This window comes from Trichoderma reesei, assembly GCF_000167675.1.
Source record: "Trichoderma reesei QM6a unplaced genomic scaffold TRIREscaffold_10, whole genome shotgun sequence".
Taxonomy (NCBI): domain Eukaryota; kingdom Fungi; phylum Ascomycota; class Sordariomycetes; order Hypocreales; family Hypocreaceae; genus Trichoderma; species Trichoderma reesei.
The window spans coordinates 306,916-319,276 of NW_006711157.1; the positions used below are offsets into that span (position 1 = coordinate 306,916).

Here is a 12,361-nt window from a genome sequence, read left to right on the forward strand (position 1 = left end):
CTTATACAAACTCGCATTAATGCTCTACTACTGACAGCGCCCAAATTCCAAATACCAGCAAACCCAAATCATGACTCTTCCATCACACACAAATGGATTGCTTCCCCCCTCTTTCGCACCGCCTCCTCCTGCGAGGCTCAGTCAAACCAGCCAGCGAAACAGAGTCTGAGCCTCATTCGCTTCCCCACGCGACCTCCCCCTAAAACCCAAAACTCAAATCTTTTGAATCCTCCCGTCTCGAATCGCTCTTCTTAATCGGGTCTAGCGCCAGTGCCGCCCCCCCGGCTCCGAGTCTCCGCCTTTCAATTCGGCTTGTCGCTCTTTTTGGGCCCCGTTTCGAATTCGCCCAGAGATCTGCCCAGTTGAAATACCTAATCGGGGATTCGCCGAATCGACATCAGGCGGGAACAGGGGACATCGAAAGCCTAAACGAGGACGACGAGAAGCCTAAACGAGGACGACGAGAAGCCTAAACGAGGACGACGAGAAGCCTAAACGAGGACGACGGGAAGCCTAAACGAGGACGAAGCCTAAACGAAGACGAGGCACAAACGAGGACGAGGAGGCCTAAACGAAACCTCGAAATGAGGCTCTGGTCTAGAAGAAGAAGAACAAGCAATACCTAGATAGGTACCTAGTAGTCTCAGGCTAGGGACCTACATAGGTATATCTACACCGACTCGATGCAACTGCAACACCACAGCCACAATCGCAATCACAATCGCAACCACAATCACAACCACAAACCACAAACCACAACCACGTTCAAGTCGAGACAGACTGCGAAACATCCCAGTATGCGCGGAGCAAGGCCAGTCCTCCCACCTGCGTTTCCACCGTCCGCCCCCTGCCGCGATCATTAGGATCCGTCGACCTTGGCATCTGTCTCCCAGCAGGCGACTTCGTCACCGACTCCATCATGTTCATGTTCATGTTCATGCCCATGTCCGTGTCCGTGTCCGTGGATTCCAGATGCCGTGCCACGACTTGCTTGCCCAACCCTCCCTTCTGAGGCCCTGGCAGCCATCTCGACGCTCGCCCCCAGATGTCGTCTTGAGGAGTCCCATGATTGCGATAGTCGGTAGTGTTTGCGGCATCGTGATCGATCCCGTCGCCTTGCGAAGACACGGCGATGCTGTTGCCAACAAGTCCTGCACCCCACCACATGCCAAATCGGCCTCGTGCATCTCGAGTCTCCAACGCTGCCAGGGCGTTGTGCTTGATCCACCCGAGATACGCCTGGCAGGCCGATCTGTGAGCTGCCTTGACGGAATTGAAACTGTTTACGTTGAAGGACTTGTGCTCCTTGAAACTGTTCCGATCCAAGGGTCGACAGAACTCGTTCAGGTGGTGAAAGTAGATGCCCTTGAACGTTTGGCTGTCCTGGGAGCATGTGCCGCTTGCATCGCACGCGTCTTCTAGAATGCCGCCCCGACCAAGGCCTCTCCATCTAGGAAGTTCCGAGGGCACACCCACTGCGTCGATTGGTTGGTTCGTCTCCAGATCCCAGCCAGTGGCGTTAATAACTGCTTGAATAAGATCATGGCCATCCGCTAGGTATGAAGGACTCCCAGTCACTTCCCATAGCCCTCGTTGGCCGGTGAGCAGCACGCCCTGGTTGTAAGTGTACACCATCTCATCGCGGACATTGCACTCAATATTGCCGTCCGCAAGTCCGCCAATGTGGAATCCATCTACAAACAAGCCTGCGTCGTTGGTCATGTTGCTGTTGACGAGCCATTTGTAGCCCTCGATGGCTGCCTGAAGATACACTGGGTCCCCATCGACCGTGCTGTCGTCGGCAAAGTGCCGGTACATGGAGATGGAGGCAGAGATGTATAGCTCGTTTGTGATGGCGTTCTTGTAGGGCTCCAGGCGCGGGTTCCAGACCATGCCTCCGTGGCACAACTCCGTGTCCCATCCTTCGGCCCCAAGGAGCCAGAAGCTCTGAGCACGACTCTGGAACGAAGGGATCCAGAATCGACCCCGCCAGGGCAGCGTCGCCAAAGCGACATGGATATCGGTAGGCAAGGTGGCGTTGGGATTGTGCTCGGCTTTGGGGAAATGGAGGCTGTCGTGCAGTCGCGCAAAGTTCATGGCCTCTATCCAGCCAAGCACCACCCATAGTATGTCATCAAAGGCCTAGATGGACAGTCTCTTTAAGCCAAGTATATAGGTATATAAGGTAGCCTGAGGTCATGGTGAAACAAGGGGCGTACCTCGTCTTTGATCGCAACAATGTCCTGCCCATAATAATAGCCAATGATTTGATCGTACACGGACGAGACGAGGTTCTCATGCGCTTCTTGAAAACTCGAGGTGGCGCCCGGGTCGACCAAGTCGAGCGACCTGGTGAGGGTTGACAACATGCCCGAAACTACAGTTTGGGTCACGGCAGCTGTCCAGTCTATCGCCGACGGCCAAGTGCTTCTTCCGATCTGGTAGTATTCGTTCTGTAACACGGCGAGGGCCGAGAAGGCATCTTGCAGGATTTCAGTGCTAGCATTGATGAACGCATGGTTTCCCGCCGGAACGCGGAGGAAGTCTGCTGGAGATTGACGGCATTCCGCGGAGCCAGAGGCTATCACAGAGCAGGCTTCTGGTTTGTATAAGACAGGGGCGCCGGCCGCCAGAGGCGAGGAAGCTAGGATAATGAGAGTCGTTGTAGGAAGAGTGGCTCTCATGATGGAGTATATGAGGTGCAATAGGCCATGCGATGTGAGTAAGAAGCCAATTCTATCTCTAGGTCTTGTTGTTCAGGACGTTGACGAGTTGTAGGTATGTTCGATAGAGAAGATGCTCCATATATAGGCAAAGGCGCCAAGGTCATTCTTGAGGGGATACATAGGAAGCGAAATAATATGACAATTCGAGGAGCAATAAGTTCTTGCAACGTGATTGATGCGGCTACAAAGGAGCACACGTTAGTAGGCAGAGGCAGGATGAGAGATTCACGTGGACAGGAACGACCGTCGTTCATACAGAGTTGAGAAGCAAGCCGGATCAACAACACGGTGACATCGGGCTGCGGGAGAGTCACATGGAGTAACATTCCAGGAGGACGTACCCTGTAATAGCTAAAAGTTATGCAGTGTGACCCACGGCCATTGAGAATAAGAGTCATATGAGTATATTCAAAGTGAGAACGCATGAATGCCAAGGTGCTGATGGGTTTGCAAGTCGAATTCTAAATGGTTGTATACCATAGCATGTGGATGAGGATGAAGCATCGTCGGGCCGGATCGAGGAGGCGGGTGGTTGTGGCTGAGGGGTAACAAGGAAAGGTACTCGTAATAGCAATTGGTAAGACATTGGTTGGCTGGGTATTTGATGACTACGAGCAATGATTAGTTGGCAAGAGCTTGTTCAAATGTTCAATAGAAGTTTAGCATCATTATCGTCCGCCTACCCATGAGGCCAGAGAGAATGACGAGAGTTTACTTTCGCTTGTAAGCGCGGAAACTGTCGTCTTGGGTGTTTCATTCCCCCTGTATAAGGAGCAAGAAGCATAAGGTCTTGTTATTATGTGTACACTAACTACCTACCTACCTTAGGTATCAGAGCCATTATCTTCCAGTTGGACATATATTGAGGAGCCTGTTTTGGCAATCGAAAACCACTTAGACATCGGCTCAGTGTCATTCAAAGTGGGTGAATTGAGCAGGGCAGAACGGCCATCTTGAGGCGTCGACTCAAGGTCAATGAAGAGCCATCTCGGGGCCCATTTGGTACCTCGGGCTACAAGCGCTTGACGAATGTCTTGGTCAACAGACAGGCTCACGGAGCTAGAGGATGCATGAGCTGGTCTGAGCATTATTACAGGGATTGGGACGCTGCCACTGCGTCATTTCCAAGCTTCTTCTAGGGCTGTAGAATCGTGTTACGGATCCATGCTCTTTGTACAACTTTACCTAAGGTAAGGTAGGTACTACCTTAGCCAACGTCAATATCGAAACACATTCGCTTTCTATTGGTACCCGCGAATACCAGCACCTCATTCGCTGTCGCGCTGGGTTGGCAGGGGAGCAGCCACCCTGTAACGTCAGAGACGCAGCACTACCTGCGTGCTTGACGAGGCACGGCGCTGCACCTCCGCGCGCACGCAGGTACTTGCAGATACCTGCAGCGACTCGCATGCGCTGAACCCGCGTCGCTGCCAGCTCGATTCGATCGTTTCCATTGGTCGAAGCGCACCAGAAGCGAACCCCCGCAGCGCCCAATCCGGCCTAGTCTTTGTTTACTTTCGCTCCTTCCCCCAAAACAAATCCCGGAACTGCCCCCCCCAAGGATCATGACTGTCAATTTCGGCTTCCTCGTCCAGCCCTGGCCAGTTTCTCCCACCTTTTCCCTTTGCACCGCCAAAATCCTGGACTTCTCACCACAGCCGCCGCCTCGTCTCGCATCACGCCTGGCTGCTTCATCGAGATACCCGACCGCTGCGCCTGCCACCGCATTGCCAGCGCCTGCCGCCAGCGCATCCGCCGCCCTGGCGCACTCCAGCCCGCAGCTGCAGCCGCAGAAAGCGCACATAATAATAAAAAACCGACGCGACGCGCAGGCCTTTGCACCCGCTTACCGCCATTCACCAGCCCCCGAAGTAGCCATCGTCGACTCTTGCGGCTCCGGCATCGCGTGCAGCAGCGCGTGGCAGAGCGATGGAGTCCGACGCAGTTACCAGATATCGTTCGCGCATTCTTAGGGAAATGAAGGCCAGCCGCGAGAATCCCTTCGACTCCCCGCCCTCGTCCACCGGCCGCGCGAGCCCGACGCTGTCCTCCGTCTTCTCCGACCCCGAGGGCGAGTCCACGCGCCGGCTGCAGGAGGACATTGCCCGCGTCGCCGCCCCCCGCAAGCTGCCCGTCAACTGGGACGCCGCCCGCCGCAAGTGGCCCGACTTCTACGCCCAGCCCAAGCAGACCCGGCCCGTCTTTGACGACCACACGGACACGACGCCCCTGGCCGAGATCCCGCACCCCAACATCGACAGGAAGCCCGCGCCGCCAGTGACCAAGTACATTGACGACACCACCGAGGACGCGTGGAACGGCTCTAAGAGGACCCGCGCCGAGATGCAGCCACGCGTTGAAAACGACCCCGATCTCTCACAGATTGTCTCCCGCCCACCTGTTACTAGAGGCCTCTCCACGTACGGCTTCAACTACGCAGCTCCCCACAACCCCAGCCCCTTATCCAAGATCCACAACCAGTCTCCTCCGAGAGAAGAGGCTCCCGAGAAGCAACGACACATGTCTCTCGAGGAAGCGCTGGACAAGATTCGTAGGGCGGCGTCCAACAACCGCGAGGACGACCGGCGAGTTTCTTCCCACAACCAGAGTTCTCCCAACATGTCCTCTGCGAAATCCAGCTTGACGGCGGTGCCTCCTTCGCCATCGCCTGTACTGGCCAGCCCGGAACATGACACACCGAATGCCCGCTCATTATTGATGCCGGATATCTCTCACCTTGACGACTTTCTCACCGGCACTCTGAAATTTAACGGACAAGTGAAGGATGGCGTGCCGGTCCTCGTGAAGCACGGCCAGGTGCATGACCAGAAGGTGAAGCCCTTCGGCGTGCGGTACGCAGAGGTGGACGGTATCAAGTTGCCCGAGGATGAGGAGAAGATTTTTGTGTCGATTGATATGATCCGCGACGAGATCCTTTCTCTTCGGGAGCAGCACGAGAAGCTCCAGCAGTATTCTGCCACTCTGGAGAACGAGGTACAAAGGCACAGGTCGCGTAAGAGCACAGACGGGGGGCTCAGCGTTTTTAATGCAAACGAGCAGCTCTTGGCAAAGAAGAATGGTAATTACCCCCCCGGACCCCTCTGCTGGTACGATAACCCTTGCTCATCTAGAAACGTGCAGAGCTCGAAGCCGAAGTGGCATCTCTTCAGAAACGACTGGACCAGGCGGCGCGCCGTATCAGCACCGGTCATCAGGAGAACGACACCCTGACTCAGGAGCGAGACCGCGTTATTAGTCGCCTACAGGAGGCTTGCGAAGACATCAGCAAGCTGACACGGAAGCTTAACACTACGGAGAAGCAGCTCGAAAACACTCACAAGCAGCTCGGATCGACCGAGCAGATCCGCCAGGACAACGACTCTCTGCGCCGAGATGTCACGGCGCTCAAGCAGGACAATGATGCTCTTCGAGAAGAAGTCGAGGCGCTACGGCGCGAGCTGCAGCACTACCGTCAAGAAGCCCAATCGCTGCGTACCGACGGCAAGGGCCTTCGGCAGGACCAGCAAACACTAGCCAGCGAGAACAGGACGTTGCGGACCAACAACAAGACACTAATGGACGAGAACGAGGATCTTCAGGAGAACATGGATGGCATTCAACAGGAGCTCGAGGCCGCTCGGGAGGAAAACGAGGCGCTCCGGCGAGAGCTCCAGTCGTTGAAGCAGAAGCAAGCGACTCTGCGCGAAGACAATGCAAACCTGGTTCGGCAAAACGAGAAATACTTTAGCGAGAACAAGATCCTCCGCCGTGAGAATGCTGGCTTCGAGCACAGTGTCCATGACCTGCATGATCGAAACCTCAAGCTGAAGGAAGAGATTGAGGCTTTGAAAAGGCAGCTGGATCACTACCGACCGTCTGGCAAGAGCGAACCCACGCGCCAGGATGGCGAGACGGAGGAAAACATGACATCTGCCTTCTTTGTTCCCGACATCACCGTCAGGTCGAACGACGACGCCACCGACACCAAGGACATGCACGACTTGCCCGGAACGACAAGTGCTCACGAATCTGGAAGCCGAGAGAGTAGGACCGCGCAGAAACGTGAGGCAGCTGGTGAGAAAGCCGATGGGAGACACCGATCTAGGAGTAGTGTCAGGTCATCACCCTCGAAGAACGGCGGCACCGCTCAAAAGGTCGCCTTTGCCCTTCCCGACAAGGCCGCCGAAAAGTCGACGCAAGGTTCCAAGTCTACGGTGGCCAACCAAGGCAGCAAGCGTCGCAGCCGGCTCTCGGTTCCAGACTTGGATCCCTATGGCGACGAAGATACGACCGGCATGCTGTCCATGGATAACATCTCTCAGGATCTCGCCATTTCCCTCAACTTGAATACCACGGACCATAGGGACGGAGCCATGGGCAAAGAGACGAAACAGGCACGCAGCAGCAGCGGCGCCAGGTCGGCGCCCAAGGTTGTGCACATTGAGTCCAAGTTCCAGCCGCCCAAGAGGACGGTCCTGGCTGCCGAGACGGGTGTGCGAACCGTTAGGATTGGCGAGCGAGATGTGTGCCCGGCGCTGTCGAATAATGCCCGACGCATCCTGGACGATCTCTGCGGGCACAACTGCCAGAACTGCACCGTCTGCAGCCGCATCACGGCCCACTCGGGCGTCATCTCCTCGACCGACGTGGCCGCCGGCAAGAAGCGCGTGTCGATACCGCGGCCCGTTCCTGTCAGCGATCGCGGCGTCTCGGGAGGCGACCACACGGTTCGGCCGGCGCACTCTCCCGGCTATGCTCTGGCCCTGGTGATCAAGGGCCTGGAAGACGAGTCGCAGCACATCCAGCTGGAGCTGACCCGCCTGCAGGCTCGATACAATAAGAGCGACAAGTCGATGGGTCGTCGGGAGCGGCAGGCGCTGTCGGAGGCGATTCACCAGCTGCTGAAGCGCGTCGAGGCCAAGAATGACCAGATTTACAGCTTGTACGATGTGCTCGAGGGGCAGAAGGCTGCCGGCCAGGAGATGACGGACGAGCAGGTGGAGATGACGGTTCTCAACATTACGGGCATGACTGTGCGAGACGCCACGAGCGTGAGTGACTTGACGTGGGAAGGGCTCGCGGAAGCTTGAGCCGTCTTATGAACAGGTTCTCCTCTCTCGGGTGGATGACTAGCACGGAGTATGGGAGCGAAACTGGCAATTCTGTTTGCGCGTTAAGGGGGGTTCGCCATTGAATGCGATTAGCACTGGCACACCGGCATTTGGCATTGGCATTGGGATCAAGGACAATAGGGGCGTTTGAGAGGCTGGATCAGAGTCTCTTTACGGCTCTTGTTTGCGATCATTTGTTAGTTTTCTTTTCCTTTTCACGCATCATCATTGGCATCATGTATGGACGGACGGCGTTTTTGGGGGCAAATTATGGAACGTAAAGACGTTCTATGTTGTATGAATAATTTGACTTGAGCTCTTCAGGCTGATGCTCTTTCCTCCTGGTCCTCACTTTCACTTTCGATAGCGATCGTCAGGAATGACTTATTTGTTGATGGGAGAGGCAAGCGAGATGTACAGCGATGGAAGCAAATGTGACGACTGAATGCGATGCTCAGCCTGAAATAACAGGACGTGAACATTCATCAAGTTACAAAGTTCTCTACAAAACACAGTTGATCCCCCCTTTTTCAAAACAGGAAAGACGAAAACCAAAACTCCGTATTATCTGACATCCATCAAGCTATATACAAGCTTCTACTCGTCATCCTCGTCATCTTCACCCCCTTCTTCCTCATCATCATCGTCCTCCTCTGCTAGATCAACATCCTCCTCACTGTCCTCCTCCTCCTCCTCAACATCATCATCCCCCTTCAATCCGGCCTTTTCATCCTCCTTCCTCTTCTTCTCATCTTCCTTCCTCGCCTCAGCAAGCACCTTTGCGCGCTCCGCCCTCGCCGCCGCCTGCGCCACGACGTACGCGCCCAGCGGCGTCTTGGCCGCGTCAAAGTCCTTGAGGAAGGCGTCCACCTGGCTGCGGTGCTTGGGCGCGAAATCCACCCTCGCGCGCTTCTCCTCGATGAACTTTGCATTGGCCTCGAGCTTCTGCACCAGCACGGAGAACTGCGAGACGAGCTTGGCGTTCTTGTTGCCGCTCGACTTGGAGCTGACTTGCTTCAGCCAGCGCTTGAGCTGGATGATGACGGGGAGGGCAAGCTCGGGGAAGGAGATGGACTTGGACCAGATGTACAGGAAGCCGCTCATCAGCTCGGCCACCTCGTCGCCGATGCCGTCCTGGTAGACGCGCGTGCGGAGATAGGCCTTGGGGGCTCTGTAGGAGACGGCAAAGTCCAGGGGCTTGAGCGTTGACGCCTTCGGGGGCTTCTTCATCTCGGCCGAGTTGAGCACCTCCAGCAGCGGCGAGGCCAGCGGGATGTAGACGTCGGCGGCCTGCGACAGCACCAGCAGCGAGCGGACGAGGTGGAAGCGGAGGGGGAAGTAGAGGGATGTCGGGATGAGGCGCATCGCGCCGAGGGTGACCTGCACGAGGGGGTAGATGAGCGGCCTCAGCTGGCTCTCCTTGCCGGCCTCGGCCTCCTTCAGGGGCGTGCAGTGCTCGGCAAGGACGCGGGCCCAGAAGTCGAGCGAGTGGGTGAACTGCCAGTTGTAGACCATGCGGAACGAGTTGTTCTTGTTGTTGACGATGCTGTTGCGGAGGTGGATGGCGAGCTGGCGGATAAAGGTGAAAGCGGTGGTGTAGCCGACGGCCTGGTCGATGCCCCAGAGACCGGCGGCCGAGAACTTCATCATGTCGATGCCCGGGAGCGTGTTGTGGTTGGTGACGCGGCAGCCCTGGACGAGGCCCTGGTAGACGGCCTTGAGGACCGTCTCCCTGATGCCCTTGTCGCCGATGATGACGAGCCGGCGAATGACTCGGAAAGCGGTCACGCGAGATGAGTGGGAGCCGGCGGCTTGAGCCCACAGGTTGACCATGGACTTGGCCAGAGCCTTGATGAGCTTCTTGAAGGAGAGCAGGTAGGGCAGAATCTCCACAATGGCCAGGAGCGTGACTGTGATGGTGCCGTCGTCCGACAGCGAGCTGAGGAGGTGCATGATGGAGGAGATGTAAGACTTGAGCAGCAGCGACAGCGTCTTGAACTTCTTTCCCTCCGTCTGCACGTAGACTTTGCCGGCCGCGGACTCCTTCACCGGCAAGTGGTGGTTCATCACCAGCGGCACCTCCTTGAGGGCAAGCAGCAGGATGTCATTGAAGACCTCGGGGCTGTTAATGGACCGTCGCTGGTCAGCCTGGCCTTCCTCGTCGGCCTCGTTCAAATGGGCAGCGCATCGGAACGCGAGCACCACCTGTCTCGTGGCCCGCAGAGACTTGGTCTCAGTCATGGCTTTTCTCCAAGCTGCGACTTGGCTGCGCGTCAGCTCGTTGGTTTGCGCCGCCACCTCTTCGGCCTTGTTGCCCTTCTTCCTCTTCTTCTTGGGCAGCTCTGAGTCCGAGTCCTCCTCGCCGGCACTGAGCTCGTCCACCTCTGCGAGGTCTGCGTTTTCGTCAAAATCCAGCGCTTCGGGATCGTTCTCCTTCAGGAACTTGTAGAACTCGGGATCCTTCTCGGCGAGGCCCTTCATGGCTTCTTTGCTCATGCCAGGCCCAGCGGCATCGTCGTCGTCATCGTCGCCGCTCTCATCGTCGTCGCTGTCGCTCGCAACAGGCGCGCCGTTGATGGAGACCTCGGACTCGCTTCCCTCGCTCGCCTCGTCCTCCGCCTCCTTGGTGTCGCCTCGCTTCCGCTTGCCGAGCTTGCCAGCCTTGGCCTTGTTGTCGATGATGTCCTCGAAGCCGCCCTGGAAGAAATCGTCGACGCTCATTTCGGTGACCTTCTTGACCTTGCCAGCCGGCTTCTTGACGGCGGCGCCATCCTGGCCCTCTTTTGAGCCCTTTATGAATTCAGAGTCTTGCGCTCGCTTCGCCTTTTGCTTTTCTCTGATCTGCAGCTTCTGCTTGAGCTTTGCGCCCGCCTTTCTCTTGTCCAGGACATCCTTGAGGTGCTTCTTCTCGAACTTCTTGGTCGCTTTGAGATTCTTTTTTGAAGACCCCATTTTGACTGGATGTGTTGCAGCCGCTGTTACGAGGCTGCGATGTGAGGGAACCAAGCAAAAGGAGGACAGGGAAAAAGAAGAAGAAAAAAGAGAATGGAAAAAAAGAGGCCGAGATCTGGAGATGGGAAGCGTCGCGCCTCGACGTTACCAATTGCACTTTCCCAAAAATTTTCGGCCGTCGACCGCTATCGATAACAGCAGCTCCACTCGACTTTTGGGCGGTCAAGGGATTCTGCCGGCTGGTCCCTGGACCGTGTCGTAGCGCCAGCTCTTAGTGGTTCCTACAGCGGGCTCAGGTGCTGCATCAACCGCTATGCTGCAAGTGGGTGGCCTGTAATTAGAGTCGGGTGTCGTCACCACCACCAAACCTGGTGAAGCTTCACGTCCGACCTCTTCCTCTCTCTAATCCTCCTCCCGATGCCTCGCCTCGTCTCAGCATCATGAACACGCGTCAGAGCTACGCACCCACTCCTCACAGCTACGTCCCCAACACGAGCCTCTCAGCAACCATCAACCTCGATGAAGTAAGTAACGAGCCCCAGTCAAGCGCCTGCTAAACCCCTTCCCCGCTCCCTCAGCTCAGATATAGCTTCATACATGTATATAGTGAAAAGCATAGCTGACGGACCGCAACCCAGGAGGTGACGCTCACCAGCACTCGCGCCGAGCGCGATCTCCAAGACTCTCTAGGCGAACTCTTCAGCATCATCGTCACGCTCGACGAGCTGGAAAAGGCCTTCCTCAAGGATGCCATCCCCGAGGCCGAGTACACGGACATTTGCGAGCGCTCGCTGAGGCAGTACAAGGCGCTGCTGGCGGACGAGACGATTGCGGCCGAGTTTCGGGACCTGGAGGACTTTAAGGCCAAGTGGGAGGTATAACAACGCCTCTCTCTCTCTCTGTCTCTCTCTCTCTCTCTCTCTCTCTCTCTCTCTCTCTCTCTCTCTCTCTCTCTCTCTCTCTCTCTTTTCACTTTCTCAACTCGAAGCAGTAGAAAAAGAGCAAAGTAGATCCAGCTAACACGAACCCAAAATCGATTGAAAACAGCTCGACGTCCCCCGCGCAACCGAGCGCCTCCGCGTCGGCATGCCCTCCACAACCATCACCGCATCCTCCGCGGCGCCCTCGTCGGCTTCTACCGCTGCCGCGTCCGCCGGCGGTGGTGGTGGTGGCGGCGGCGGCGGCAACAACCCCAGCGGCGTGCTCATCCTCGAGGCGACGCAGGAGTTCATCACCTTCCTCGACGCCGTCAAGCTCGGCCTGTTGTCCAAGGACCAGCTGCACCCGCTGCTGTCGGACGTGATCCAGTCGGTCAACCGCGTCACGGACAAGGACTTTGACAGCAGGGGCAAGATTGTGCAGTGGCTCATCACGCTCAACCAGATGAAGGCGTCGGACGAGCTGAGCGAGCAGCAGGCCAGGGAGCTGGAGCTGGACATCCAGCAGGCGTATCAGGGCTTCAGGCGGACCTTGACGTGATGCTGTAATGCCGTAACGTTGTTGTTTTCCAGCAGTCTATATTTTGTATCTAGAGAGCCCAGGTGATGCCATGATAATGCGAATAATGATAGA

The 12,361-nt window shown here is 56.5% G+C and overlaps 5 protein-coding genes across 5 annotated transcripts; 2 read left to right on the forward strand and 3 right to left on the reverse strand.

Annotated features, from left to right (window-relative positions):
• Window positions 1–783: 783 nt before the first annotated feature.
• On the reverse strand, window positions 784–2,504 carry TRIREDRAFT_27395 (glycoside hydrolase family 76; the record flags this gene model as incomplete). Its single annotated transcript, XM_006965515.1, has 3 exons — window positions 784–886; window positions 1,001–2,142; window positions 2,220–2,504. Coding segments are annotated over 3 exons (1,530 nt in total), but the record flags the coding sequence as incomplete, so codon positions are not given.
• A 1,046-nt stretch (window positions 2,505–3,550) lies between these two features.
• Window positions 3,551–4,530, reverse strand: TRIREDRAFT_107717 (uncharacterized protein; the record flags this gene model as incomplete). The annotated part of the gene is made up of 3 exons (XM_006965725.1): window positions 3,551–3,785; window positions 3,988–4,226; window positions 4,342–4,530. The coding sequence occupies 3 exons, from the start codon at window positions 4,528–4,530 to the stop codon at window positions 3,551–3,553; spliced, it is 663 nt and encodes a 220-aa protein (XP_006965787.1).
• A 125-nt stretch (window positions 4,531–4,655) lies between these two features.
• Window positions 4,656–7,816, forward strand: TRIREDRAFT_62299 (Hypothetical protein; the record flags this gene model as incomplete). Its single annotated transcript, XM_006965564.1, has 2 exons — window positions 4,656–5,805; window positions 5,868–7,816. 2 exons carry the CDS (start codon window positions 4,656–4,658, stop codon window positions 7,814–7,816), a joined length of 3,099 nt encoding a protein of 1,032 aa, XP_006965626.1.
• Window positions 7,817–8,434: 618 nt separating this feature from the next.
• On the reverse strand, window positions 8,435–10,789 carry TRIREDRAFT_62225 (uncharacterized protein; the record flags this gene model as incomplete). The annotated part of the gene is made up of 1 exon (XM_006965726.1): window positions 8,435–10,789. The coding sequence occupies one exon, from the start codon at window positions 10,787–10,789 to the stop codon at window positions 8,435–8,437; it is 2,355 nt and encodes a 784-aa protein (XP_006965788.1).
• Window positions 10,790–11,229: 440 nt separating this feature from the next.
• Window positions 11,230–12,268, forward strand: TRIREDRAFT_62477 (vacuolar sorting protein; the record flags this gene model as incomplete). Its single annotated transcript, XM_006965565.1, has 3 exons — window positions 11,230–11,313; window positions 11,428–11,664; window positions 11,837–12,268. 3 exons carry the CDS (start codon window positions 11,230–11,232, stop codon window positions 12,266–12,268), a joined length of 753 nt encoding a protein of 250 aa, XP_006965627.1.
• Between the last annotated feature and the right edge of the window lie 93 nt (window positions 12,269–12,361).